The 25,372-nt window shown below is 35.9% G+C and overlaps 1 protein-coding gene across 5 annotated transcripts in view; it reads left to right on the plus strand.

Moving 5' to 3' along the window:
• Positions 1-25,372, plus strand: part of PCCA (propionyl-CoA carboxylase subunit alpha) — a 462,758-nt gene that overhangs the window by 200,209 nt on the left and 237,177 nt on the right. For all 5 annotated transcript variants that reach the window (XM_038569960.1, XM_038569959.1, XM_038569962.1 and 2 more), the window contains 4 exons: positions 3,572-3,650; positions 7,295-7,397; positions 18,307-18,401; positions 21,841-21,991. In XM_038569960.1, coding sequence (XP_038425888.1) covers positions 3,572-3,650; positions 7,295-7,397; positions 18,307-18,401; positions 21,841-21,991 — 428 coding nt within the window. The remainder of the gene's footprint in view (positions 1-3,571; positions 3,651-7,294; positions 7,398-18,306; positions 18,402-21,840; positions 21,992-25,372) is intronic.

The raw sequence follows: 25,372 nt of genomic DNA on the forward strand, positions 1-25,372 counted from the left end.
TTCCCAACTTATTCCATCTGTCAGTAATGTTCTTCCCTTACTGTTATTCAGGGGGCTGGCTCCAGCTCATGCAGGCCTCGCCTTCAGTATCCATTTTCTCAGAGAAGCCTTTAAGGAAAAGTAACCCTAAACACCTTCAATCACGTCCTTCTCTTGTCTCTATTTGGAACTCCTCAGCATTTCACGTGTTGTGTGTGTATTAATACATGTATGTGTTCTGGATGTATATGCATATTTAGGTGCCTGTGTCCTCACACATCTTTTTCCACTAGATGATGGTAGGTGCCTTGAGAGCAAAGAACTTTCTGAATTGTTTATCTTTGTATCCCCCAGAGCCAGATCAGTGCTTATTAGCACATAGTGTTATACTGAGTGTATATGTTTGAGTTGATGAACAAAAATGTGATGGAGAGTTAGAAGGAAAGACGATTGCTGCTTTATGGTGAAAAGTAAGACCTGCTGTTTGCTGGGGGGACAGGAGACCAGACCTGTCCTTGAGGTTTGAGGACAGAAATGTAGGAATGGTGGATGCTTTGGTAACCTGAGTTTCTGTATTTTCCTAAATATCTAATTTTTTTCTCTTGTAGTATTTAGTTAGTTTCTTTTTGGAAGCATTAGTTGGAAGGTAAATAGAAAACGGAGAGTCCATGCCTGTCGGAGTTGGAGTGTTAGTAGGAGCATCACATGAATCTTTGGTCTGGGTTATGAGATCAGGTAGTGGGAGTAGGCAACCAGTGAGAGGATAAGAAGCATGAAGAACTCGCCAATACCACTAGGGCCTGAGGTATCTTTTTTTAAAGCAATCTTTTCATGCCAAGAGATTTTCTCCTTTTAAAAAACTTGGAGAATTTTGTTTTGTTTGTTTTAAGAAGATTGGCCTGTTTCAAACCTATGGCAACTGAAGAATAGAAAATTAAAGGACTGCATCACAGACAAAAGCTGAACCCAGGAGTAAGTACTCCAATGGATAATAAATTGGGACAGAACATTAATGGAAATTTTGTGTCTAGACAGGTAAAGTAAAGGAGTGGTGATAGTCATCAAATTGATTATTTTGGATTTTTCCAGGAATGTCAACTTTTGGCTCTTTTTAACCTTTTTCTTCCAGTTCCTGGCACCCCAAGATTTATCCTAATCAGAGTTGCAGAGACACCATAAAAAGTAGGGGTGAAGGACTGGGCTTTTTGATATTATTTAACATCATCTTTGTGGAATATTCTTCCCCTCTTCAAATGGCTAGGTCTAGTTTCTACATGGCATGGTGACAAATTAAAGATATGTTCTATCTGAGATTTAATGACTAACTTGGCATAGCAAGTTGAGTAGAAAACCTTAGCTTTACATTATTTTCAATTATAGTTCAGAAATTGGATTGAGTTTGTGACTATAATGTCACTAGCTTATGGCCGTTTCTTCCTCTCTCCCAATTGTGTTATATTGGGTTTGTTTTGTCAAGGAATCTTGTCTTTCTGGGTAATATGTATTGACAGATCTAATGCTACATTACCTCCTTTTGGGGAGACATTTTATAATTGCTTTAGTACATACTGCCCTGTTGCCTAACAATATCCCACCTTTGCTAAACATAAAATCTCTCATTGACAAATTACTTTTTGTGTTTTGTCTCTCCATCTAGTTTCTTGTGATCAAGGACAATTTCCCAATCTTATTTTGAACCTCACAAATCACTGTGTAGTCTAGGGTCTATAGTAAATAACTAAGATGAGATAATACTGCAAATTTCCTAATCCTCAAAGGGAACTGAAAACCACGATAAGGGATGTAGGTATCTTACCTCCTGTGGTTTCCTGTTTCCTGTTTATATGGATAAATAGTTTTGGGTGGTAAGGTGATAGAAACCCCCCCCCTCCCCATGGATCCATTTGTTTAAATTTTTGTGAAAATGTTTTCTTAGGCATGCCATGTTTAATGACATGTTTTCTAATTTTTAGATATTATTTCTTCACTGCTCCAAAACAGGCTACAATCTGATTCCTTTATGTGACAATTATTGTGAGGCTATAGCATTGAAGGAGACAAATACTCTTCACTCTCATGTAGGATCTTTGGCATACAAAAGTGAGAAGCGTACATTCGTCCTAATTTATATTTTCAGTTCTGTTTTTCTTCTACCATCTCACAGATACACTCCAGCTGGATTATTTCAGTCATTTTTTTAAACCAATCCGTGCTATTCCTGCCTAAAATGTTGAAATCCTTCTCATCCTTCATAGCCTCATGTAGATGGCTCTTGCTGTAATATGCTTTCCTTAACCCTTTTCTGTTACCTTCCTATGATACTTTTCTCCTTGCAGTTTCCAGTGATAGAATTATTTGGGTGCTTTTCCCTTTTTCTTCCAAGATTCTAAGGTTCCCAGTGAGAAAAAGTATGTTAATCTTTCTTCTCACTACACTTAGCATTGCTTTTAAAATGCTGTCCCACATAAATATAATCAACATCAGAACTTTAAAAATTGAATTAATTAGCAAACAGAAAGCAAATGGTATTTTAACTAAGTTGAAGTTAAGGGTGATATTTTGTGGTTTAGAGGTTAAAGATCTATGACATTTGGCCCTCTCTTCCTTTTCCTCTAAGGTCCTATGGTTAGAATGTAGTGCTGTTAGAGCATCACAGGCCTGGAAGAGTCTTTAAAGCACTCACTTCAGAAAAGATCATAAACAAGTGTCTCAGGCATGGGTGTATCCACCTTGTTTGCAGAAAACCTCTAAGCAAGGAGATTTTTACAGCATTTCTTGGTAAATTGGTGGAGGTGACTCAAGTTGTCAAAATTTTTACTTTATAATAATCTAAATACTTATCAACTAACAATTTTATGATTTAATTTTCTCTTATAAAACTTTAGCTGGAGATATTATTTGTTCTGGCCTTACTTTGTGTTTTAATCTTACTTGCTATCATACACATTCCCTGTTGGATGAGTGGAAATAGTGGGGTTAGCCTCTTCATGGATAATAGCGAATCCTGGAGCTTCTGTTTCCTCCCATAATACAATAACTGTGTGACTTGATTCCCTCCCTCTTCCCCCCCATATCATTGTGTCAGTTCTTGCTGATAAAAGCTGTAGGGGTTCCCTGTGACTTTTCAGATAAAAATACCTCAAATGCCTGTGAATCATTACTTTTGGAAAAAGGTGTTTAGTTTGTTATGCATGCAAAAGAACACTTTTGGGGAATGTTATATGTGTTTATTTCCTTAATATTATATAAAAGTTGCTTTTTATCTTTGGTTAGTTAATACTATATCTACGTCCATTTTTGGAATCCATGGTCAAATAACTTATTTATGTTTCCTTAGTTTTTTATTTCATTAATGGAGAAAATGTTATATTTATTGATACAAATAGTCTTTTTCTTTTAAAATGATCATACTCTCATTTTTAAAATATATATGAGATTACCACGCTGGTGTTATTTTCCTGACTCTAAAGAAAGGAACTTTTAAATAAATTAGTTATTGTCTTCTGTGTTATTGAACATGTGGTCAGTTGTCATGTTCATGCATCCAGATGATCAAAGTCTGAACTTCTGTCTAATTCTTCCCTGCTGTTAGGCTACCCTGTCATGATCAAGGCCTCAGCAGGTGGTGGTGGGAAAGGCATGCGAATCGCCTGGGATGATGAAGAGACCAGGTGAGGTGCTGTCCAAAATATACTTTTGATGAAAATTGCAGTTACTAGAGTTTTATTAAACTGTCAAGTAAACAGATACCAAAAGTGTAATGGAATAATTATAATAACCATCTCATTTTTACTCTTTTAGATGGGAAAAAATGGAAATTATGCAGAAAACTTCATTGTTTATATTTTGATGATGGTTATTCTCTTATAGAAAGGTTTTTTACTTTCTTAAGCATAAGAAAGAGTTGTTTTGTTTTTACAGTGTATTTTTTTAAAAAGATTTTATTTATTTATTCATGAGAGATACACAGAGAGAGAGGCAGAGACATAAGCAGAGGGAGAATCAGGCTCCATGCAGGGAGCCCAATGTGGGACTTGATCCCAGGACCCCGGGATCATGATGTGAGCCAAAGGCAGACACTCAACCACTGAGCCACCCAGGTGCCCCCAAAAGGGCCTATTTCTTTCACTAGCCTCTAACTGGGATTTAGTGTTTTCTCCAAATAGGCAACAAACTACAGTAGTGGTATTATCTTTGGAAATCACATCTTTGGAAATCTACCACTTTGGAAATCACATATCTTCAACAACTATAGTGTGATAATATATCTCTAAGTAGCAGTGATTATTAGATTTGTTGTTGGAGCTTATTATGAGTAAAGAACCCCACATGTTATATCCCAAATTTGTTCTTAGAAAATATTCTGTATTTCTTTTTTTTTTTCTTTAAAGATTTTATTTATTCATGAGAGAGAGAGAGAGAGAGGCAGGCAGAGACAGAGGCAGAGGGAGAAGCAGGCTCCATGCAGGGAGCCTGACGTGGGACTTGATCCAAGCTCTCCAGGATCAGGCCCTGGGCTGAAGGCGGCGCTAAACCGCTGAGCCACCTGGGCTGCTCCACGAATCCTGTATTTCAATGTAATTTGTTTCCTGTGCAGTCCTATGCATTTTCTTCTCTCTCTCTCTCTCTTTTTGCACTTAAAGCCTTATTTTGCAAAGAGATTCGTGTACTGTAAGATTAGGCAAAAGAGATCTACAGCATAAACACATTGAATGGGAGATAGCCCTGTTACCATCTTTGGGAAGGACAGTCTGCTATAGCCTCTGGGAAGGAAAGAATGATGTAACAGGATATTAAACACAACCTCATGGTTTTGTGAGAGATACATGTTTCAGAAACTTTAACTTTTTTCTCATGAGGTGGCCCCCATTGTATGGTACTTACATAGCAATTCCCTTGAAAGCCTTAGCACTTATTAGCAACATATTCTCTTATGGTGAAGATTACTCTTCACTTTGTGGCATTGCGATTTCCTGTGTGCTGTTAACACAATGGATTTTAATGTAGTGTTCTGTATTTTCAGAAATCGCTATAACCATACAGAGAGTGGAGATCTTTTTCGGGTGTAAATAACTCTTTAAATGCATATTGATTCAAAATATGCTAATAAAACTAATAAAAAGACATACACAAATAATTTGCTATCTAAAATATTCTCAACTTGATCAAAGTATGATACTATTTGATTTAATGATACATGCTCCTCATTTAAAATAATTGCTCTGTATTCCCTATTAATTTGGAAAAATCTAAACTACAGAAAAATTGAGAGAACAGTCCAGAACATGCTCAGTAGTTTTCTTTTAGAGTCACCAATTGTTAATATGCCACATTGCATGTGCTCCTTCTTTTTTTCCCTTCTTGAGGGGGAATTTTTTTTCTTTTTAAATAATGCACGTAAGTTTTAGTCTTCTTTGGAAGGCTTAGCAACCATTAATTGCCTTATTATTTTATTCTGGGGAATGTCTCCCTTTTGTAACATCTTTCCTAAGTGTTTCAGGGAAGTAGCATCTATGGCTTATCTTTAGAACATCTGAAAGTTTTTTTTTTTTTAAATGGTGTTTGTTGTTATTGTATATTAAATTAGGGTGAGGATTGTGAAGGTTGTTAAAAGTAGACTCATAGCTTCATATTAACTTCTGGCTTTCTTTTCCCCATTCACATTTCAATGAAATATGGCACAATGGAAAATTGACCACATCTGCATTTTGGAATACCCCTGCTACACTTTAGGTGATGTGAGGGCAGTTGTGGCTTTATTTTTGTATTCCCATCACCTAAACATGCAGCAGACACATGAATTCATGATGAGTAAATATTTGTTGAATGAATGTGTAACTGAGTGTAACAAATGTTTTTAAAATAGTTTTCTGTGAGCTCCCAAATACTCTGGTTATGCTTTCAAATGTGATAATTTATTTGGGTGACTTTGATTTTTTTTCCCTCTAGCATGTTTGGGTTAAGTGCAAAATGAAAGTTCTTAGTCATTAGAACAGAGATAAATTGTAAAGTACTTTGTTTTTTCTTTGCAAATCGTCATACTCCATCTAATAAAAAGTTGGTCGTATGGTACTGAAAACAATAATTCATTGTGTTTTAGTTTCTTTGAGGTTTGCAGTCTCCAGAGATCTAAAAACTCCATTCCTCTAAATCAAAGAAGTAATAGAGGACTAAGAAAACCTGATACCTTTTCCTTGAGAACTCTGAGAAACAGGAATTGTTGCAATATGTTTTGAATTTATCATCTGGTCATTGTTTACTTGCTATGTTGTGTTTTTTAAGCACAAAAGCAAATGTATTCATTTCTAATGCCAGATGGAGTGTTTGCAAATGAAAAGATTGGAAGAATTTTAATATTGTATTTAAATACTTATATTTAATCTGAAGATTAAGAAACTATTAGTGACATGTAAAAAGAATTAAACTTTATATTCTCAATATATCAGTGAGTGTAAAATAATATACTCAATTAGTTTTAGGTGAACAAATGTGTGTTTTTAATAGACCAAATGAGCCCATTTCATTGTGTATGAATTTAGTGAGCACATTTTAATTACAACAATTTAAATTATTATCTTTGGAGAGTAAAACATGTAAAGCCATAATCATATTGGTATTTTTATTTTCAAAAATTGTTTTCTCTTTTAATGATTAATTTAGAAAGAGTCCAAAGTCGATAAAGTTGTAATAATTTGTATGGGTGTGTGAAGGGCAGTTACATTTAAATATGTATACTTAAAATATCATTATATGTCCATAACATATGAAGAACATAAAATGTTCTTGAGAATCCTCCTCAAGGATGTTCATTCTCACTTGAATATTTTGCTCCAGTTGTGACGTTGGCCAGATTGGCTCTTTGTATTTTTGTGTGCATATTCTGACTCTTAAGTCAAATGAATATGCATTTTTAATTTTTTTAATTAGTGGAATTAAGGTATTGAGGAAATGGAATTTTATATGTTTCATGTGGTTTATTAAAAATATCTAATTTTTAACAGTTGGTGAACTATGTAGTGGTATTCCTATTTGATTATAAATTGATTATAAATATATTTGATTATAAATATATTCCCCCAGAATCGGGGAAGTTACATCACTGATTCCAGGTGACAAAGCTGGTAAGTGTAAGAGTTATGGGTCCACTAAGTCAATTTAGTTATTTGTGCATTAAGTGATTTTTTCTTTGCTTTGTTTATCAGTGAACCAAAATAAGGATTTAATTGCTTTGTTTTCTTTTATATTGAGGGCTGTATTTGTTTAGCTAGTTTGATTGTTTTTCCCTTTTTTTTTTTTTTTTTTTTTTTTTAAATAGGGATGGTTTTAGATTTTCGTCTCAAGAAGCTGCTTCTAGTTTTGGTGATGATAGGCTACTAATAGAAAAATTTATTGATAACCCTCGTCATATAGAAATCCAGGTTGGTACATTTTAAGATGTTTTCTAATTATTATGACTTTAATAAAACACCATTTATTCCTATTGGAAACATATCCTTTCTCGCATTTAGAATGATTGTGAATTGTTCTGATACACTTGAATAACTTCAAAATAGAGAATGTACATAAATTGATCACTTCCTTTTGGAATTTGGTATACTTTGATCAAAGCACCAGCATGTTGGTCAACATAGGGAATGATATAAAAATCCTGCTGTAGAAAGAAGCTGTCCCAAGCTATCTAACCAAACTAAATACATTGCACCTAGAGACTCATTCCTTCCCATTCTGAGACTGGGCCATAACAGGGCTTACTTTTTTTTTTTTTTAAGTGCTTAATCTGGACTCATTACTTCAATTCACCAAATGTCTGTGTGGCTCACTGAGACAGGCATTCTTCTAGGAGCTACTAGTATAGAGATGAATAAATAAATTCTTCTACTCAGGTTAAGATTTTAATCCAACTGCTAAAGCAATTTGTGAGGATATGGATTTCAGCAAGACAAAAGTTGATTTTCTGAAATAATACACAGAAGACAACATCTCCTGAAGTTTGATTTCTATTAAGAATGTCTTCGTGCTATTTTACACGTTATGACTATGAATTGAATTCAAACTGATAAAATACAAATCAAATTTGAAATCATGCTGAAGTTTAAGTATTTTTTTCCTTATTTTGGTGTGAATAGAGAACCAGAAAACTAAAGAATAGTTCTTTGTTGCCCTTGCCCGCCCCTTCTGATTATGTGTAATAAAAGTTCTAAGTTCTGTCATTGTGGGGTTTTTTTCAAGTTTAATTATTTTACATAGATATTTCTTATGGGTAGAAAATCTTCATCTAGATCCTCCAGTTTTCCAGAGTGGGAAGAAATGTGCAAATATATATAATCCCAGCGAGGGTTTTTTTTTTTAAGATTTATTTATTTGACAGCAAGAGAGCACAAGCAGGGGGAACAGCAGAGGGAGAGTTGGAAGCAGACTGCCTGTTGAGTAGGGGCCCTGAGATCATTGCCTGAGCTGAATGAAGGCAGATGCCCAACAGACTGAGCCACTTAGGCTCTCCAATCAGAGTAGTCTTAAAACATTGAACGTAGTGTATTTCTTTCTAACATCAGCAGGATTTTTTGTTGTCATTGGGTTTTTTGTTTTTAGATATTCTAAACTGAGATATCACATCTCTTCAGCAAAGTCCACAAATCTTGAGTGTCCAACTCAATAAAATTCTTATGTACACATGTGTAGCTATATAGCAACCACCCAGATCTGTGTATAGCACATTTCTGTGCCATCAGAAGATTTCTTCATACAACTTTCCATTCAGTCCCTCCACTTGGCCACCAAAATATCTACTGTTCTGACTTCTCACACCCCAGAATGTTTCTGTCTTCTTAAACTGCATATAAATGAAATACAGTATATACTTGGTTATGCCTGGCTTCTTTCACACAACATGTCTTTGAGATTCTTCCATGAAGCTGTGTGTTACTATTAACTCTAAAAAATTGCTCTGATACTTCATTGTTTGAATAACTTCCAATTTATCCATTTTCCTGTTGGTAGATCTTCAGGTTGTTTCTAGCTTTTTGATATATATATATATTTTTAAAGATTTTATTTATATATTCATGAGAGACACAGAGAACGAGACAGAAGACATAGGCAGAGGGAGAAGCAGCCTCCCTGTGGGGAACCTGATGCGGGACTCAATTCCAGGACCTTGGGATCATGACCTGAGCCAAAGGCATGTGCTCAGTCACTGAGCCACCCAGGGGCCCCTCCAGCTTTTTGATATGAATAAATTGCCATGTCTTTTTATGGACATACACATTCTTTCAGATATCCTGAGGAGAGAAATATTACTGGATTATATGATAATGTTATATTTAGGTCTAGTAAATAGCATAGTTGCTCTTTATATGTGTATATATGTGTGTGTGTATGTGTGTGTGTGTGTGTATTTTCTTTTATTATTAGTTTTTTTTTTAATTTATTTTTTATTGGTGTTCAATTTACTAACATACAGAATAACCCCTACTGCCCGTCACCCATTCACTCCCACCCCCCGCCCTCCTCCCCTTCTACCACCCCTAGTTCGTTTCCCAGAGTTAGCAGTCTTTACGTTCTGTCTCCCTTTCTGATATTTCCTACACATTTCTTCTCCCTTCCCTTATATTCCCTTTCACTATTATTTATATTCCCCAAATGAATGAGAACATATAATGTTTGTCCTTCTCCGACTGACTTACTTCACTCAGCATAATACCCTCCAGTTCCATCCACGTTGAAGCAAATGGTGGGTATTTGTCATTTCTAATAACTGAGTAATATTCCATTGTATACATAAACCACATCTTCTTTATCCATTCATCTTTCGTTGGACACCGAGGCTCCTTCCACAGTTTGGCTATTGTGGCCATTGCTGCTATAAACATCGGGGTGCAGGTGTCCCGGCGTTTCATTGCATTTGTATCTTTGGGGTAAATCCCCAACAGTGCAATTGCTGGGTCATAGGGCAGGTCTATTTTTAACTGTTTGAGGAACCTCCACACAGTTTTCCAGAGTGGCTGCACCAGTTCACATTCCCACCAACAGTGTATGAGGGTTCCCTTTTCTCCGCATCCTCTCCAACATTTGTTGTTTCCTGCCTTGTTAATTTTCCCCATTCTCACTGGTCTGAGGTGGTATCTCATTTCAACATAGTACTGGAAGTCCTAGCCTCAGCAATCAGACAACAAAAAGACATTAAAGGCATTCAAATTGGCAAAGAAGAAGTCAAACTCTCCCTCTTCGCCGATGACATGATACTCTACATAGAAAACCCAAAAGTCTCCACCCCAAGATTGCTAGAACTCATACAGCAATTCGGTAGCGTGGCAGGATACAAAATCAATGCCCAGAAGTCAGTGGCATTTCTATACACTAACAATGAGACTGAAGAAAGAGAAATTAAGGAGTCAATCCCATTTACAATTGCACCCAAAAGCATAAGATACCTAGGAATAAACCTAACCAAAGATATAAAGGATCTATACCCTCAAAACTATAGAACACTTCTGAAAGAAATTGAGGAAGACACAAAGAGATGGAAAAATATTCAATGCTCATGGATTGGCAGAATTAATATTGTGAAAATGTCAATGTTACCCAGGGCAATTTACACGTTTAATGCAATCCCTATCAAAATACTATGGACCTTCGGGCAGCCCCGGTGGCGCAGCGGTTTAGCGCCGCCTGCAGCCCGGGGCATGATCCTGGAGACCCTGGATCGAGTCCCACATCGGGCTCCCTGCATGGAGCCTGCTTCTCCCTCTGCCTGTGTCTCTGCCTCTCTCTCCCTCTGTGTCTCTCTCCTGAGTGGATAACTAAAACCTTTAAAAAAAAAAAAAAAGAAAAGTTTAAAAAAAAAAATACTATGGACCTTCTTCAGAGAGTTAGAACAAATTATTTTAAGATTTGTGTGGAATCAGAAAAGACCCCGAATAGCCAGGGGAATTTTAAAAAAGAAAACCATATCTGGGGGCATCACAATGCCAGATTTCAGGTTGTACTACAAAGCTGTGGTCATCAAGACAGTGTGGTACTGGCACAAAAACAGACACATAGATCAGTGGAACAGAATAGAGAATCCAGAAGTGGACCCTGAACTTTATGGGCAACTAATATTCAATAAAGGAGGAAAGACTATCCATTGGAAGAAAGACAGTCTCTTCAATAAATGGTGCTGGGAAAATTGGACAGCCACATGCAGAAGAATGAAACTAGACCACTCTCTTTCACCATACACAAAGATAAACTCAAAATGGATGAAAGATCTAAATGTGAGACAAGATTCCGTCAAAATCCTAGAGAAGAACACAGGCAACACCCTTTTTGAACTCGGCCATAGTAACTTCTTGCAAGATACATCCACGAAGGCAAAAGAAACAAAAGCAAAAATGAACTATTGGGACTTCATCAAGATAAGAAGCTTTTGCACAGCAAAGGATACAGTCAACAAAACTCAAAGACAACCTACAGAATGGGAGAAGATATTTGCAAATGACATATCAGATAAAGGGATAGTTTCCAAGATCTATAAAGAACTTATTAAACTCAACACCAAAGAAACAAACAATCCAATCATGAAATGGGCAAAAGACATGAACAGAAATCTCACAGAGGAAGATATAGACATGGCCAACATGCATATGAGAAAATGCTCTGCATCACTTGCCATCAGGGAAATATTATTAGTTTTTTAAGTAAGCCTCATACCCAACGTGGGGTTGGAACTTGAGACCATGAGATATGCTACACTGATTGAGCCAGCTAGGTGCCCCTGTCCTTTATATATTTTGGATATTAACCCCTTATTAAATATATCATTTGCAAAATCTCTTCCCATATTGCCTTTTTTTCTTGTTGATGGTTTTCTTTGCTGTGCAGAAGCCTTTTATTTTGGTATAGCCCCAACAGTTTATTTTTGCTTTTGTTTCCCCTGCCTTAGGGGATATATCTAGAAAAATGTTGGTTTGGCTAATATCAGAGAAATTATTGCCTGTCCTCTCTTCTAGAATTTTTATGGTTTTAGCTCTCCATTTAGGTCTTTAATTCATTTGAAGTTATTTTTTGTGTATGGTGTTAAAAAGTGGTCTAGTGTCATTCTTTCACATGTAACTGTCCAGTTTTTCCAGCACCATTAACTGAAGAGACCATCTTTTCCCCATTGTATATTCTTGCTTTCTTTGTTATAGATTACTTCACCATAAAATCATGGGTTTATTTCCGGTCACTCTATGTGTTCTGTTGATGTAAGTGTCTGTTTTTCCGCCAGCACCATACTATTTTGATGACTGTAGCTTTGTAGTATATCTTGAAATCTAAGATTGTGATACCTTGAACTTTGTTATTCTTAAAATTGCCTTGGCTATTTGCGATCTTTTGTGAGTCCATACAAATTTTAGGATTATTTGTTTTAGGTCTGTGAAGAATGCTGTTGGTAATTGGTAGGTATTGCATTAAATCTGTAAATGGTTTTGAGTTCTGTGGATATCTTAACAAAATTCTTTTCAATTACATGAGCATGGAATAGCTTTATATTTGTTTGTGTCATCTTCAGTTTCTTTCATCAGTGTTTTATAGTTTCCTGAAAATAGATATTTTATCTCCTTGGTCAGTTTTGTTCCTAAGTGTTTTATTCTTTTTAGTGTACATGGAATTGTTTTCTTAATTTCTCTTTCTTCTACTTCATTATTGTATGAAAATATGGGTGATTTCTGTATATTAATTTTGTATACTGTAACTTTACCGAATAAATTTATTACTTCTAATAGTTTTTTTGTTGGAGTCTTCAGAGTTTTCTATGTATAGTGCTATGTCATCTGCAAATAGTGACAATTTAACTTCTTCCTTAAAGAAGGATGGATGGATGCCTTTTTTCTTGTCTGACTATTGTGGTTAGGACTTCCAGTACTTTGTTCAAGAAAGTGTCAGGAGTGGGCATCTTCATATTGTTACTGAGAAAAAAGCACTTAGTTTTTCACCATTGAGTATGATGTTAGCTGTGGGTTTATTGAGGTATATTCCCTCTAAACCTACTTTGTGAAGAGTTTTTTTATCATGAATGGATGTTGAATTTTGTCAAATGCTTTTTCTGTATCTACTGAGTTGATCATACGATTTTCTCTCTTTCATTTTGTTAATATGGTGTATCACATTGATTGTGAGTATTGAACCATCCTTGCATCCCTGCAAGAGATAAATTCCACGTGATCGAGGTATATGATTTTTTTAATGTATTGTTGAATGTGGGGGCCGTCTTTATTTTATTTTATTTTATTTTTAAATTTTTATTTATTTATGATAGTCACACACAGAGAGAGAGAGAGAGAGAGAGAGAGGCAGAGACATAGACAGAGGGAGAAGCAGGCTCCATGCACCGGGAGCCCGACGTGGGATTCGATCCCGGGTCTCCAGGATCGCACCCTGGACCAAAGGCAGGCGCCAAATCGCTGCGCCACCCAGGGATCCCCGGGGCCGTCTTTAGATGAGCTACCACAACCCATCCTCCAGCTCCAGTGATCATGTCCTTCCATAAGTAGAATATAAACACCTTCCTTCCAAGACCAGAATTTCATCTTCATACTTGGTCCAGCTATGGATAAGACTTACTGTAAATGGTCCTATAAAGACAGTTCTTCTGATGCAGAGACTTTTGTATTTGAAGACAGTGTGACACCTGCTCATCAAACTTACAGGGATGAGAAGAGGATATGACACTGCAATAAATAGCTCCATTCAACAAGGTTAAAAGAAAAAAAAGCACACAGTATTCATTGGCTCTTACTTAGTATTTGAAGACTATCAGTTGAAGCTGAGAAATCTCATATGAGACTCTTTTTGCTGGAATTCTTGGCGAGAGATGATGGCAGCTTAGGCCTGAGTGTTGGTAGTAGAGATGGTAAGATGTAATTGAATTCTGGATATTCTGTGAAGGTAGATCAGATTTTCTAAGAGATCAGATATGATATATAGGAAAAAAGGCATGAAAGATGGCTTTCAGTTTGGGGCCTGAGGAATTAGAAGACTAGGACTGTCTTTTACTGAGGTGAGAAAACTGTGAGAGGTGTGTGTTTTGGGGAGGAGATCAGGGTGTGATGTTGGAGAAATCAAGGTTGTGATATCAAAGTATAAGTGTTGAGTAGATTGGATATTTAAGTCTGTAGCTTATGGGAGATATTTTGGCTGCCTTTCTAAGATCTTACAGGCAAAATTAATTTTCCTCTTCCTGTATTCCCTGTCATGTATAACATATACATAGCACAGCTATTAGAAGACCATTGATTTTTATCTTGAGTTGTCTAACTTTTCAAATAGATCAAGAAGTACCTACTAACCAATAAGACCTACTAAGGTCTTATTCATTTGTTGGTCTTACTCATTTGTTGGTTCCAGCAACCAGGTGGATGTCTTTCACATTACTAATACTCAATAAATGTATGTCAAATTGTGTTAAGTAATTATATATTTACATCAGCTTTTAGTTTATTTTCATTAGCCACAGCATATAATGTAGGTGATAATTTTAAACATAGGTAAAAGTATTTCCTAGTAACTTGAATAGGTAACAGATGTTTGCTGTATCTGATCATCTACACTTGGAAGTTTTAAAAATTATTTTCCTCAATTTGCATGTATATAATTATATGAGGTAATTTATGCACATAGCAAAGGATATCTGATGAAAAATTAACATTTCCTTTTACTTTTGTTTCCAAGTTCCTTGGTTTCTGTCTCTGGGAACAGGCTCCAAAACTCTTTTTTGAATATCCTGCTGTGGACTGTGAATTATATATGTGTATTACCTATTTTTTTAGACAGACTTTCGTATACTGTGTCCTTTCTTATGCTGAAACTGTACTGGTAGTGGCAGCATTCTGTGTGGTTTATTTATTTTTTTTAAAAAAAAATTTTTTTTTAAATTTTTACTTATTTATGATAGTCACAGAGAGAGAGAGAGGCGCAGAGACACAGGCAGAGGGAGAAGCAGGCTCCATGCACCGGGAGCCCAATGTGGGATTCGATCCCGGGTCTCCAGGATCGCGCCCTCGGCCAAAGGCAGGCGCCAAACCACTGCGCCACCCAGGGATCCCTTCTGTGTGGTTTAAATCCTTTTTTTCTCACCCCGGACACTACTGGCATTTTTTGGGTTGGATCCAGGGTTTCAAAATGGCTTGCATTATGTGGACACTCTTGTTGTCATGAAGCTTTTTTCAGTAAGCAGTGTATCTGGGAGATTTTTCCACATTGAGTACCTGCCGATTGATAAAGGGCTATATTAAAGCTTTAAAAAAGAAAAACTCATGATGGGGTTATCTAGCTGGCTCAGTCAGTGTTGCATGCAACTCTTGACCTTGGGGTTGTGAATTCAAGTGCCACATTGGGTATAGACATTACTTAAAAAATGAAATCTTAAGAACCCCCCCCCCCCCCCAAAATCCCAAAACTCCTAAGGGATTTAGGATTAACTTTCTTTCCATGCACTCTTTATATTGTTTGGTATTCTAGTCTCTTCATTTATTAGTGTCACACTATCATTATCAAATTATTTTTGTTGAGGAACACCTGAGTGGGTCAATTTGATTAAGGGCTATTTATTAATATTTTTAAAAATTTGAGAGTGAGCAAGCATGAGCTGGGAGAGTGGTGAAGGGAGAGGGACAAGCAGATTCTCTGCTGAGTGGGGAGCTCGACTGGGAGCTACTCTTATCTCTGGACTCTGAGATCATGACCTTAGCCAAAGTCAGATGCTTAACTGAGCCACTCAGATGACCCCAAGCAGCTGACTCTTGATTTCCCCTCAGGTCATGCTCACAGGGTCCTGGGATTGAGCCCCAGGTCATGCTCTGTGCTCAGCGAGGAGTGGACCTGAGGATCCTCTATCTCTGTCTCATTCTGGCTTAACCCCCACTTGCTCTTTTTCTTTTTGTAAAGCAAATCTTTAAAAAAAAATTATTTTTGTTGCATGCTTAGGAAATAACAAAACTTTTTTAAAAAAAATATTTATTTATTTATTCAGAGATCCCTGGGTGGCGCAGCGGTTTGGCGCCTGCCTTTGGCCCAGGGCGCGATCCTGGAGACCCGGGATCGAATCCCACGTCGGGCTCCCCGTGCATGGAGCCTGCTTCTCCCTCTGCCTGTGTCTCTGCCTCTCTCTCTCTCTCTCTCTCTCTCTCTCTCTCTGTGACTATCATAAATAGATGAAAAATTTAAAATAAATAAATAAATAAAAGATTTATTTATTTATTCATGAGATACACAGAGAGAAAGACAGGCAGAGACACAGGCAGAGGGAGAAGCAGGCTTCATGCAGGGAGCCCGACGTGGGACTCGATCCCGGGTCTCTAGGATCACGCCTTGTATTGAAAGTGGCACTAAACCACTGAGCCACCCAGGCTGCCCAAACTTTTTTTTTTAAAGAGAGAGAAAGCTAGCTGTCAAAGGGAGGGTAGAGGGAAAGGGAGAATCTTTTTGTTGTTGTTATTAAGATTTTATTTATTTATTCATGAGAGACACAGAGAGAGGCAGAGACATAGGCAGAGGGAGAAGCAGGCTCCTCTCAGTGAGCCTGATTCAGGACTTGATTTCCTGGACCCCAGGATCATGACCTAGCTGAAGGCAGATGCTCAACCTGGTACCTGGAGAGAAGAATCTTAAGTAGGCTCCACAGCTGTTGGGAGCTCAGTCTTACAACCCCAAGATCATGACCCAAGCCAAAATCAAGTTATTTGCCTAATTGACTGAGCCCCCCTCTCCCCCAAGACTTTTTAAAAAAGAACTATACAGGCTTTAGGGGAAAAAAATGTGATTGTATATATGAATATAATATTTTACAGTTAGAAATATTTCTGAGAAGTCTTGGTTATTGTAGCTTTATTTCTTGGACATAAAATATTTTACTTTGTCAACTAGAATGAAAAGGATTAGAATAAATTTAGTGTTAAAATATTTTTTAGTGTTAAATTTTTCTTAGGCTGTACTTCATGCAGCCACCTCTGAGACTAAAAAACTAAATTCCAACTATTGTCATTTCACTATTGCAGTATTTTCCTTTGTTTGTAATTGTTCTTATGGTTTAGGTAGGTTTTATTACTAAAAATTAAGTTTGCATTTATATGTTAACTACTCATTTTATAGTTTATTCTATTGCTATAACCATGATCTTTACTGATTTTATATTTTCAGCAGCCATATAAATCATTGAGATGATACTATTTGATATTTATAATATATAAGGAGAAAAGTGACTTGCCCTGGGAAATTGTATAGTACAGAGTTAAAATGAATGTCTACACTTTGGCTTCTAGAATAGCTTTTACTTCTGTGAACTTAATGATATATGCATTCAGTAATACGTATTTACTCTTAATCATGAAAATAGATTAATCTGTTCCTAAAAACAAACATTCTATGCAAAAATGCTAACCAATGGCATGTCTTAGGGTTACCAGATTTAGCTGTTAAGACACATGTTAAATTTGAATTTCAGGTAGTATATTTTTGTAAGTGAAATTTGGGACCTATTATTATTAAGATTTTTTTGTTGTTTATTTGAGATTCAATTTCAGGGGTGCCAGGGTGGCTCCGTTGGTTAAGTGTCCCACTCTTGGTTTCAAATAAGGTCACGATTTCAGGGTTCTGAGGTAGAGCCCTGAAGTCTGTGTGTTCAGTGGGGAATCTACTGGAGATTCTCTCCTCCTGCCCTGCTCCTCCACTCATGAGTGCACTCTCTCTTTCTAAAAATAAATAAATCTTTGAAATTCAAATTCATATCGGTGTCCTGTTATTTTATGTGGCAACTGTAGCTTATTTTTCAGTATTACAAATGAGAAAAATCATAATGTGTTACATTTTAACCCCAGGCCTTTCATCAGTTTCTATAACAAAAATAAAGCTCAATAAAGACATCCATATATAAGTAACAGACTAAATGTAAATAAAATAGCATTTCTTGATCAACAGACATTTAATTATGTTAAAAACAAACAAACGTTTGTAATAACAGTGGTTTTTCTAAAGCACCACTGATATCTAGAATGTGTATTTCCTTTATTGATACTCAGTGTCCTTCACAAAATTTGTACAATTGATGTGATATCTTATCCAGTGCATTGGAAATATAACATGAGAATTTTTTCCTCAAGTTTTAAAAAACATTTTAGTGAGTTTCAGGGTTGTAAATAAAGTTTTCCTCTATTAACATCAACCAAAAGAGGGACATAATGGAGAGGTAGATGTGTTTATGAGGTATGAGTGGTAAAAACCAAGGAGTGTTGCATGATGACAATGTTAATGGGGCACATACTCTGTAGGTATGACTATATAAGTTTTCAAGTGGTGTTGCTCTATCAGGTTTTAGGTGACAAGCATGGGAATGCTTTGTGGCTCAATGAAAGAGAGTGCTCAATTCAGCGAAGAAATCAGAAAGTGGTGGAGGAAGCACCAAGGTAAGAGTTTTTCTCAATGAACATTCATAATAGACTGTTTTGTTTATTTAGTATATTTCTTTCCCATTTTATTGGCTAAAATTGCTTCAGTAGCAACTTGTTGGAATTGTCATGGTAGAATCTGTTAGTGTATATTTTTATAATTAAGAATTTGTCACTCAGTCTTCCTCAATATGTCAGTGTGTGACACGTGAGAGAATACTTGGGAAAATATAGGTGGGGTTTTGTTAGAGGAGAGAGTTGGCTGGATGGCCAAGTAGGATTTCCATGAGCTTCTAGGTAATAGAGACCCTGTTGGTGTTTCTGGTCATGTGGAATGCCTGGGGATACAGGCCTTCTAGGATCTTCTGTTGGTGAAGGTTTCATAAAGTTGATCCTGAAGTTTTTGAATTTATCCTACCATCAAAAGGCTTCTGGAACATGGTTTTTAGAAATCCCTTGATTATCAGAACTATTTTGAGCACGAAAAGTGGTACAAAGACTTGTACAAGATACAAGTCACCTTTAGATATGTTTAGTTTAGCAATTTAATAGAACCTCATTTCTAATTTGCTAGGTTAGTATTTGTATATATTCTAATTGTCTCTGAGTCCTTAAAAATCCCTCAGTTGAGTGTATGTTGTCATTTTTAATAGCCAAGCAATAAGGAATATAACCAGTTGTAACTTTGTCCTAGCCAGTGTGCCTTGATATGTGTGTATGGTTTGTATAAAGAGTACAGGTGAATATGAGTGAATTTTTAATTACAGGGTAATGGGAAAAAGCAAGTCCTACTTTAATTATTATTAGGTTTTAAGCATATGATACGGTGTGATGATTTTAAGACATCGTTCCCAAGTTTTTTGCCACTTTTCTTGTTGACCAGAGAAGGTAGGGATCTTTGACCATCTCCTTGATTCTGTGCTCTGTGACTGCTTGAGAATAGACTGCATAGAAGTGATGGAGGCCTTAGGAAACTGCCAGATTCCATTTCCTGCTTGTTGGGACACTTAGCTTAAAAACCAGGCACCCTGCTGTGAAGAACTGCCCATTGCAGCCTACACGGGGTTATGGCCTTATCTCGTGGGCCAGGACTGGGATGTAAGAGGGAAGGAAGAAGAAAAGGCAAAAGAAATGATCTACCTGTATCTTTATGGAAAGGCCCCAGAACCTACTAGTCCTGATTGCTTGGTGGTGATCTGAAGTTAGGGACTTTGCTAGGGAAGTTGGAAACTGCCTTTTTAAAATTAAGTAACCATATTGCTCTGCTAAGATTCTAGTTGTGTGGAAGAAGGGTACAGGGTTGCTGGTAGAATGATAATAGTCTTTATAATTTCGTGTTGTTCTCTTCTTATTGTTTCCAATATAATGAACCTTTCTTTAAAAAAAAAAAAAAAAAAAAACCCACTCAGGTTTTACCTGGGATAAAAATCTTTCACAGACTAGGAACCTTGAATCATTATTTTTGTTTCATCTCGCTTTTTCTAGGAATGTAAGTTTTTCATGTGAACTCATCTGTTAATTGAGGGAAAAAGGAAAATTTAAAGCAATAGAAATGCCACCAACAAAAAAGAAACCCCAAAATGAGAACTGATTATTAATAGTGACTTGATAGGTGTTTGTTATTATTTGTGAAATATTAAATAAGAGAAATACATAGTTTTCAGTTTCTAAAGTATGAATTTACTGCTGTGTTTTGAGTGCAGTGGTAAGGTTGCTTATGGCTCTTGAGTGTTACTAGCAGAGTTTATGACAAAAGAAAGGACAAGACCAGGTAGGACAAAAATAGTTTTATTCTGCTGTCTTTGAGATTCTCCAAATGTTATGATGTTAATTTGGGTGTTCTTTCTTTTTTGTATTAATTTTGTCAGTGAGTTATCATTGAAATGTAATTGATGCAGAAATGTTCATAATAGGCAAATAAGATTCATAGTGCTTAAATTCAGTGATTAATCCTAAACACCAAAAGAAAGACATAAGGAGGTACACTTCGTCTTTGAAGTTTTCTTGCCTCCTACTCTTCCAGTCCAATCTGAAATCTGTTCAAGGTTCTAGATCTAACCAGCAGTTTACAAGAAATATAAATATAATGCAGATGTTAAAATGCACTGTGGGGCTGCATCCGCTTGAACCCAGATTATGAGAAATGAGACGGGAAAATGAGCAGATTCTTGCTTGCCTTAGGAAAACGGGAAGAGAGCATTGCAAGTTAAAAGAACTGCAAAGATGTAAAAATAAATAAGTAAATGGAGTGGCTGGGCCTTATTTGAATTCTGATTCAAAGATATTACCTGAAAAAAATAGGATTAACCCGGGAAATTTGAATTCTAACTGGATATTAAATGCTATTAAGAAATTCTTGTTAATGTCTTAAGTGTGATTATGTTACAACTTTTATAGAAACAGATATGGAAGTCTCTATAGATGAAATGATACCTAATTTGGGATTTGATTTAAAATAAAATTTGTACAAAATGGGTAGGACTGGTAGGAAAGTAGATATGCGGTATAGACGTTAAACAAGACAGGATACATATTAATGATTATTCCATATGGGTAGCAGGTGCATAGAAGTTCAATATCTTCTTCCATAATAAAATGTTATGAAAACCACCTAAATCTTGATCTACAAATTTTAATCCACAAATAGAAAAGTAATCAATGTTCTATTTCTTGCATGAAGCAAAATTTGTGAAAATACACAAATGATTTTATAATATTCTTTTTTTTTAGGGCTTATTGAAAACATTTCAGCTTTATTTGCCTGCTGAAGGGTTGTTTTGGTATTGTGAAATAAAAATTTTGAGGATTTATTACATGTGTAGTCAATTCTTGTTATTTGTGGTAGTTAGGTTTTACAGAGTCACTATGAACACTGAATTAGCAATTACTGAAGCATTGTCCCTAGGGGAAGTTCAGAGTTAGGTTCTGTGAACTTCCAATTAGGACATTTTAATCAATATGTAACCTTGATGAAAATATCCTGACATAACCTTGTTTTATGTCTGTTTCTGTTGAAGGCTACCTTATTTAATACATGTTGTTGATTCATTAATATTGAACTCACAGTCCTGGCCAGCAGTGCTGTAACACTTGCCTGAAGGAAGCTCATCCAGCACACATGTGTTCTCTGTAAGGCACGTCTCCCAGTTTTAGCTTAGGAAAGTTCTGAATATATTAAGTTTTACTGGTTGTAAACAACTACTAGTGCTAAAATTGATGGAAGTTGCACTGTAATGGGGAAGTTCAGATGTCAGTTTTATAAAAATCTGAAGCTGACTTAAACATGTTAGGCTTACTAATGCAAAAAGCATATTTTCTAAACCTATAAAGCATATAATATAAAATCTTAAATTGATACACATGATCATATCTGAGTAAAGTTTAAGAAAAATTTTATATGGTGTATGCATAATATTACTTTTGTTCAAAATGTTGATTACTCTTTCTGTATTTGCAGCATTTTTCTGGATTCTAAGACCCGAAGAGCAATGGGAGAGCAAGCTGTAGCTCTTGCCAAAGCAGTAAAGTATTCCTCTGCTGGAACTGTAGAATTCCTTGTGGATTCTAAGAAGAATTTTTATTTCTTGGAAATGAATACGAGACTCCAGGTAACTCTCCCCTTCCTTTCCCACTGCTTTTTGTTTTTATAAAAGTTAAAAGTCAACTTCATAAAGTATTAAAGATTTCATTTTTATGCTTGTGCTAAGACATCTGTTGGGAATGACAGATTAGTATCAGGTTAATTTAATGGTCAGTGTCTAGCTCTTCTTCATTACTGTTAATGCTACATATTGGAAATTCAGCTTTGTTTTTTTTTTTTTTTTCGAACTTCTCTTGATGACTTATATTAATTAGGGTTCATGTGCTGTTAAGAGAACTGCTGTTAGATATGATAAACCGAAAGGGCATAAGTGCTTACAGATCTTTGGAAGGGATGGAGGAAGGAGGAGTACCTAGAGTAACTTTCAAGAATGGCACTCAGGACTGTACCATTCAGCCTGGCTTCTAGAGGAACTGCCACCACTGCCGCTGTGACGGTATTTAGAAGTCACTGCCTAATCAGAGCTAAACTGTTGACGTTAGGGATATACTTCCTCTGTTCCTATCAAGGTCTTAGGAGGACTAATGGCTTTCCTTCTTCCCTTTTTCTTTTTTAAGTTGTAAACTAAAATATACATACAGAAGAGTACATAAAATACATAGTTGAAAAATTATTATAGCAAAAATCCATGTAAGCATCAAGTGGATCTACATAGATAACAAAATGCCAGCACTTCTTACCAGCCCACCTCTCACTAGCTTCCTCTCCTTCTAGGTATTCCTCATCCCTCTTCTACAGCTGTTTACTGTTTTGAATTCTAAACACTTTATTTCATTTCTGTATAATTTTTCCTTTTAATCTTGCACACCTAAGCAATATATAATTAATTGTACCTCTTTTTTAAACTTGAAATCAGTGAGATCATGTAATATGTAATTTTCCATACCTTGCTTCTTTATTCAACATTATGCTTATAAGATTATGCTGTGGGACTGGTTTTCGTTTATTATGGCAGAATTTATGGTATCTGGATGCATTTGAAATCAGTATCGTAAATATTTGTAGAGTTTGTATAAGTCTTACCTTAGTGCTGTTGTTCAAAACTTAATGATACTTGTGTTTGAAATCACTTTTTTAGCCTGTAATTTATTGGTGTGACTATCTTTAGGAGTGACAGAATTTTGCCTTTTAGAGATTAATTTGATTTTGATTAAAAATATGCCTTTATAACAAAGTATATCTAATTAGATAATTAGCTAGGAATTCATGTTCTTTTATTAAAATGGAGAGACTTTACTATGCCATGATGGGAATGCTAGTTTGTAATACAATTCTGAAGGCAATTTAAAGTGACTACTTTAAATTTGTAGTTTATTCCACACAAAAGAGCTATTAGATTGTTTAGTCAGGGTACTTAACAGAATTTACAGAATTAATAACCAGTGCTATCTTTAGTTCACTTTATTGCTATGTTCTTGTGTGTGTGTGTGTGTGTGTGTGTGTGTGTGTGTTTTATTTGTTTCTGGCTCATTTATCTCAACCCATAAGTTTTTCTGAGTTTGTCCCATTGTTGGTTTTGGTATTAGACCTCTGGAAGTTGGTATTCATAAATAATGCAGTTACTCAAAATCATTATGTACTTAGGTTTACATTTTGTATCTTGGATGGCTTGTCAGCAAGTTATATTCTGTTCTCTCAAAAAAAGATTATAAATTAACTTAAAATTAATTTCATGAAGAGTTTCATCTTACTACATCTGATAGTGCCTAATTTAAAAAAAAAAGTATTTATTCATGAGAGAGAGAGAGAGAGAGAGAGAGAGGCAGAGACATAGGCAGAGGGAGAAGCAGGCTCCATGCAGGGAGCCTGATATGGGACTCGATCCTGGAACTCCAGGATCATGCCTTGGCTGAAGGCAGGCGCTAAACCTCTAAGCCACCCAGGGATCCCCTGACGGTACCTAATTTTATGCTATTTATTATCACACTTGGATTCATATGTGTCTCTCAATTAATGTTTTAATATTTCTTTACTGTGGATTTACTTCCAGTGACCATAATCCTATCGGTTACCAGATAAATTAATTTTGATTTTTCAAAAGCATCTGTGTGATGGAGGGATATTTGGTGGTAGAGGCTGGGACTGAATGGGAGCATGAATAAAGAACTTTGTATTTTATTGTATTCAGAAAGTCAATCTTACGTATTTTGGAGACTTCCTTCTGATATTTAAACAATTCAGATGTTCTTTTTTTTTTTTTTTTTTTTTCAGATGTTCTTTTAATAGATTTTCTTTTTCAAATTTCTTTACTAACCTATAATTATAATACTTAAGGCACATTTGCCAAATCCTTCATCTTCTAAGATAAAAGTTATCTCTAATTAGTGTTTCATTTTGAGTCTGGAGAGCTATAATTTTATGTGGGTTTTTTTTTTTTTTTCCTTGAAATATCTTGATTGAACTGTTACTTTTTCCAGCTTCAGAAGTTAGATGCTTTTTTTCTGGTAACAGAAGTGTGAGTAGCCTCTTTACTTTGTTTGATTTTTTTTTTTTTAAGGGCAAAATTTAAAATAAATACAGTTTCTCCTTAAAGAGATGTAATACTGAGAGATGCCTGGGTGGCTCAGTGGATCTGCCTTTGGCTCATAGCGTGATCCCGGGATCCTGGGATCAAGTCCCATATCAGGCTCCCTGAAGGGAGCCTGCTTCTCCCTCTGCCTCTGTCTCTGCTTCTCTCTCTGTGTCTCTCATGGATAAATAAATAAAAATCTTTAAGGAAAAAAAGAAGAGATGTAACATTGAGAAAGTCTTACAGGTTTGGTGTCAGTCACCAAACTTATAGATTTAAAAACATAAATACTTGGTTGAACTGACTGGTTTTGTTCTCAGTCTGGTCAAAATTTCTGTATCAGAATTATGTATGCTATCCTTATATACGTTTGTTTGTGTTCACAGTTGTTAATCTTCTGTTTCTTAATGGTAAAATTCAAGTGTTTCTGCCTTAAGTCCCTTTTCAGTATATCCTTCATCTTCCCTCAGAGTTATCTTTCCTGCCAGTGCCATTCTCAATGTACTTGCTAGGAGACACTCCTTTCTTTCCCGAGTATGCCATTCAGTTTGACCTCTGTGTGTCTTTCCACATAACTCCTTTTGCTCGAAAATGGTCACTTCATTCTCTGCGGTAGAAGCTCACGTACGTGTCCACTCACACACACACACGTATTTGTGTGTGTGTGTGTGTGTATTTATATATATAAAATGTTTCCTTCTTTTTGCTTATGAAAGGTGAGTAGAGAGTTGGAGAAATACTCTACCAAAAAACCATAATTTTGTTAAAATGCTGTTTTAATTAACTAAATTATATATGATTTTGCTTGAATGATTTAGTTTCTTATCAAATGATAAGACTAAGAATTGGTAGTATTTGGTTAAAAAAAAACCCAAATGG

This window comes from Canis lupus, chromosome 22 (genome assembly GCF_011100685.1).
Source record: "Canis lupus familiaris isolate Mischka breed German Shepherd chromosome 22, alternate assembly UU_Cfam_GSD_1.0, whole genome shotgun sequence".
Classification (NCBI taxonomy): Eukaryota; Metazoa; Chordata; class Mammalia; order Carnivora; family Canidae; genus Canis; species Canis lupus.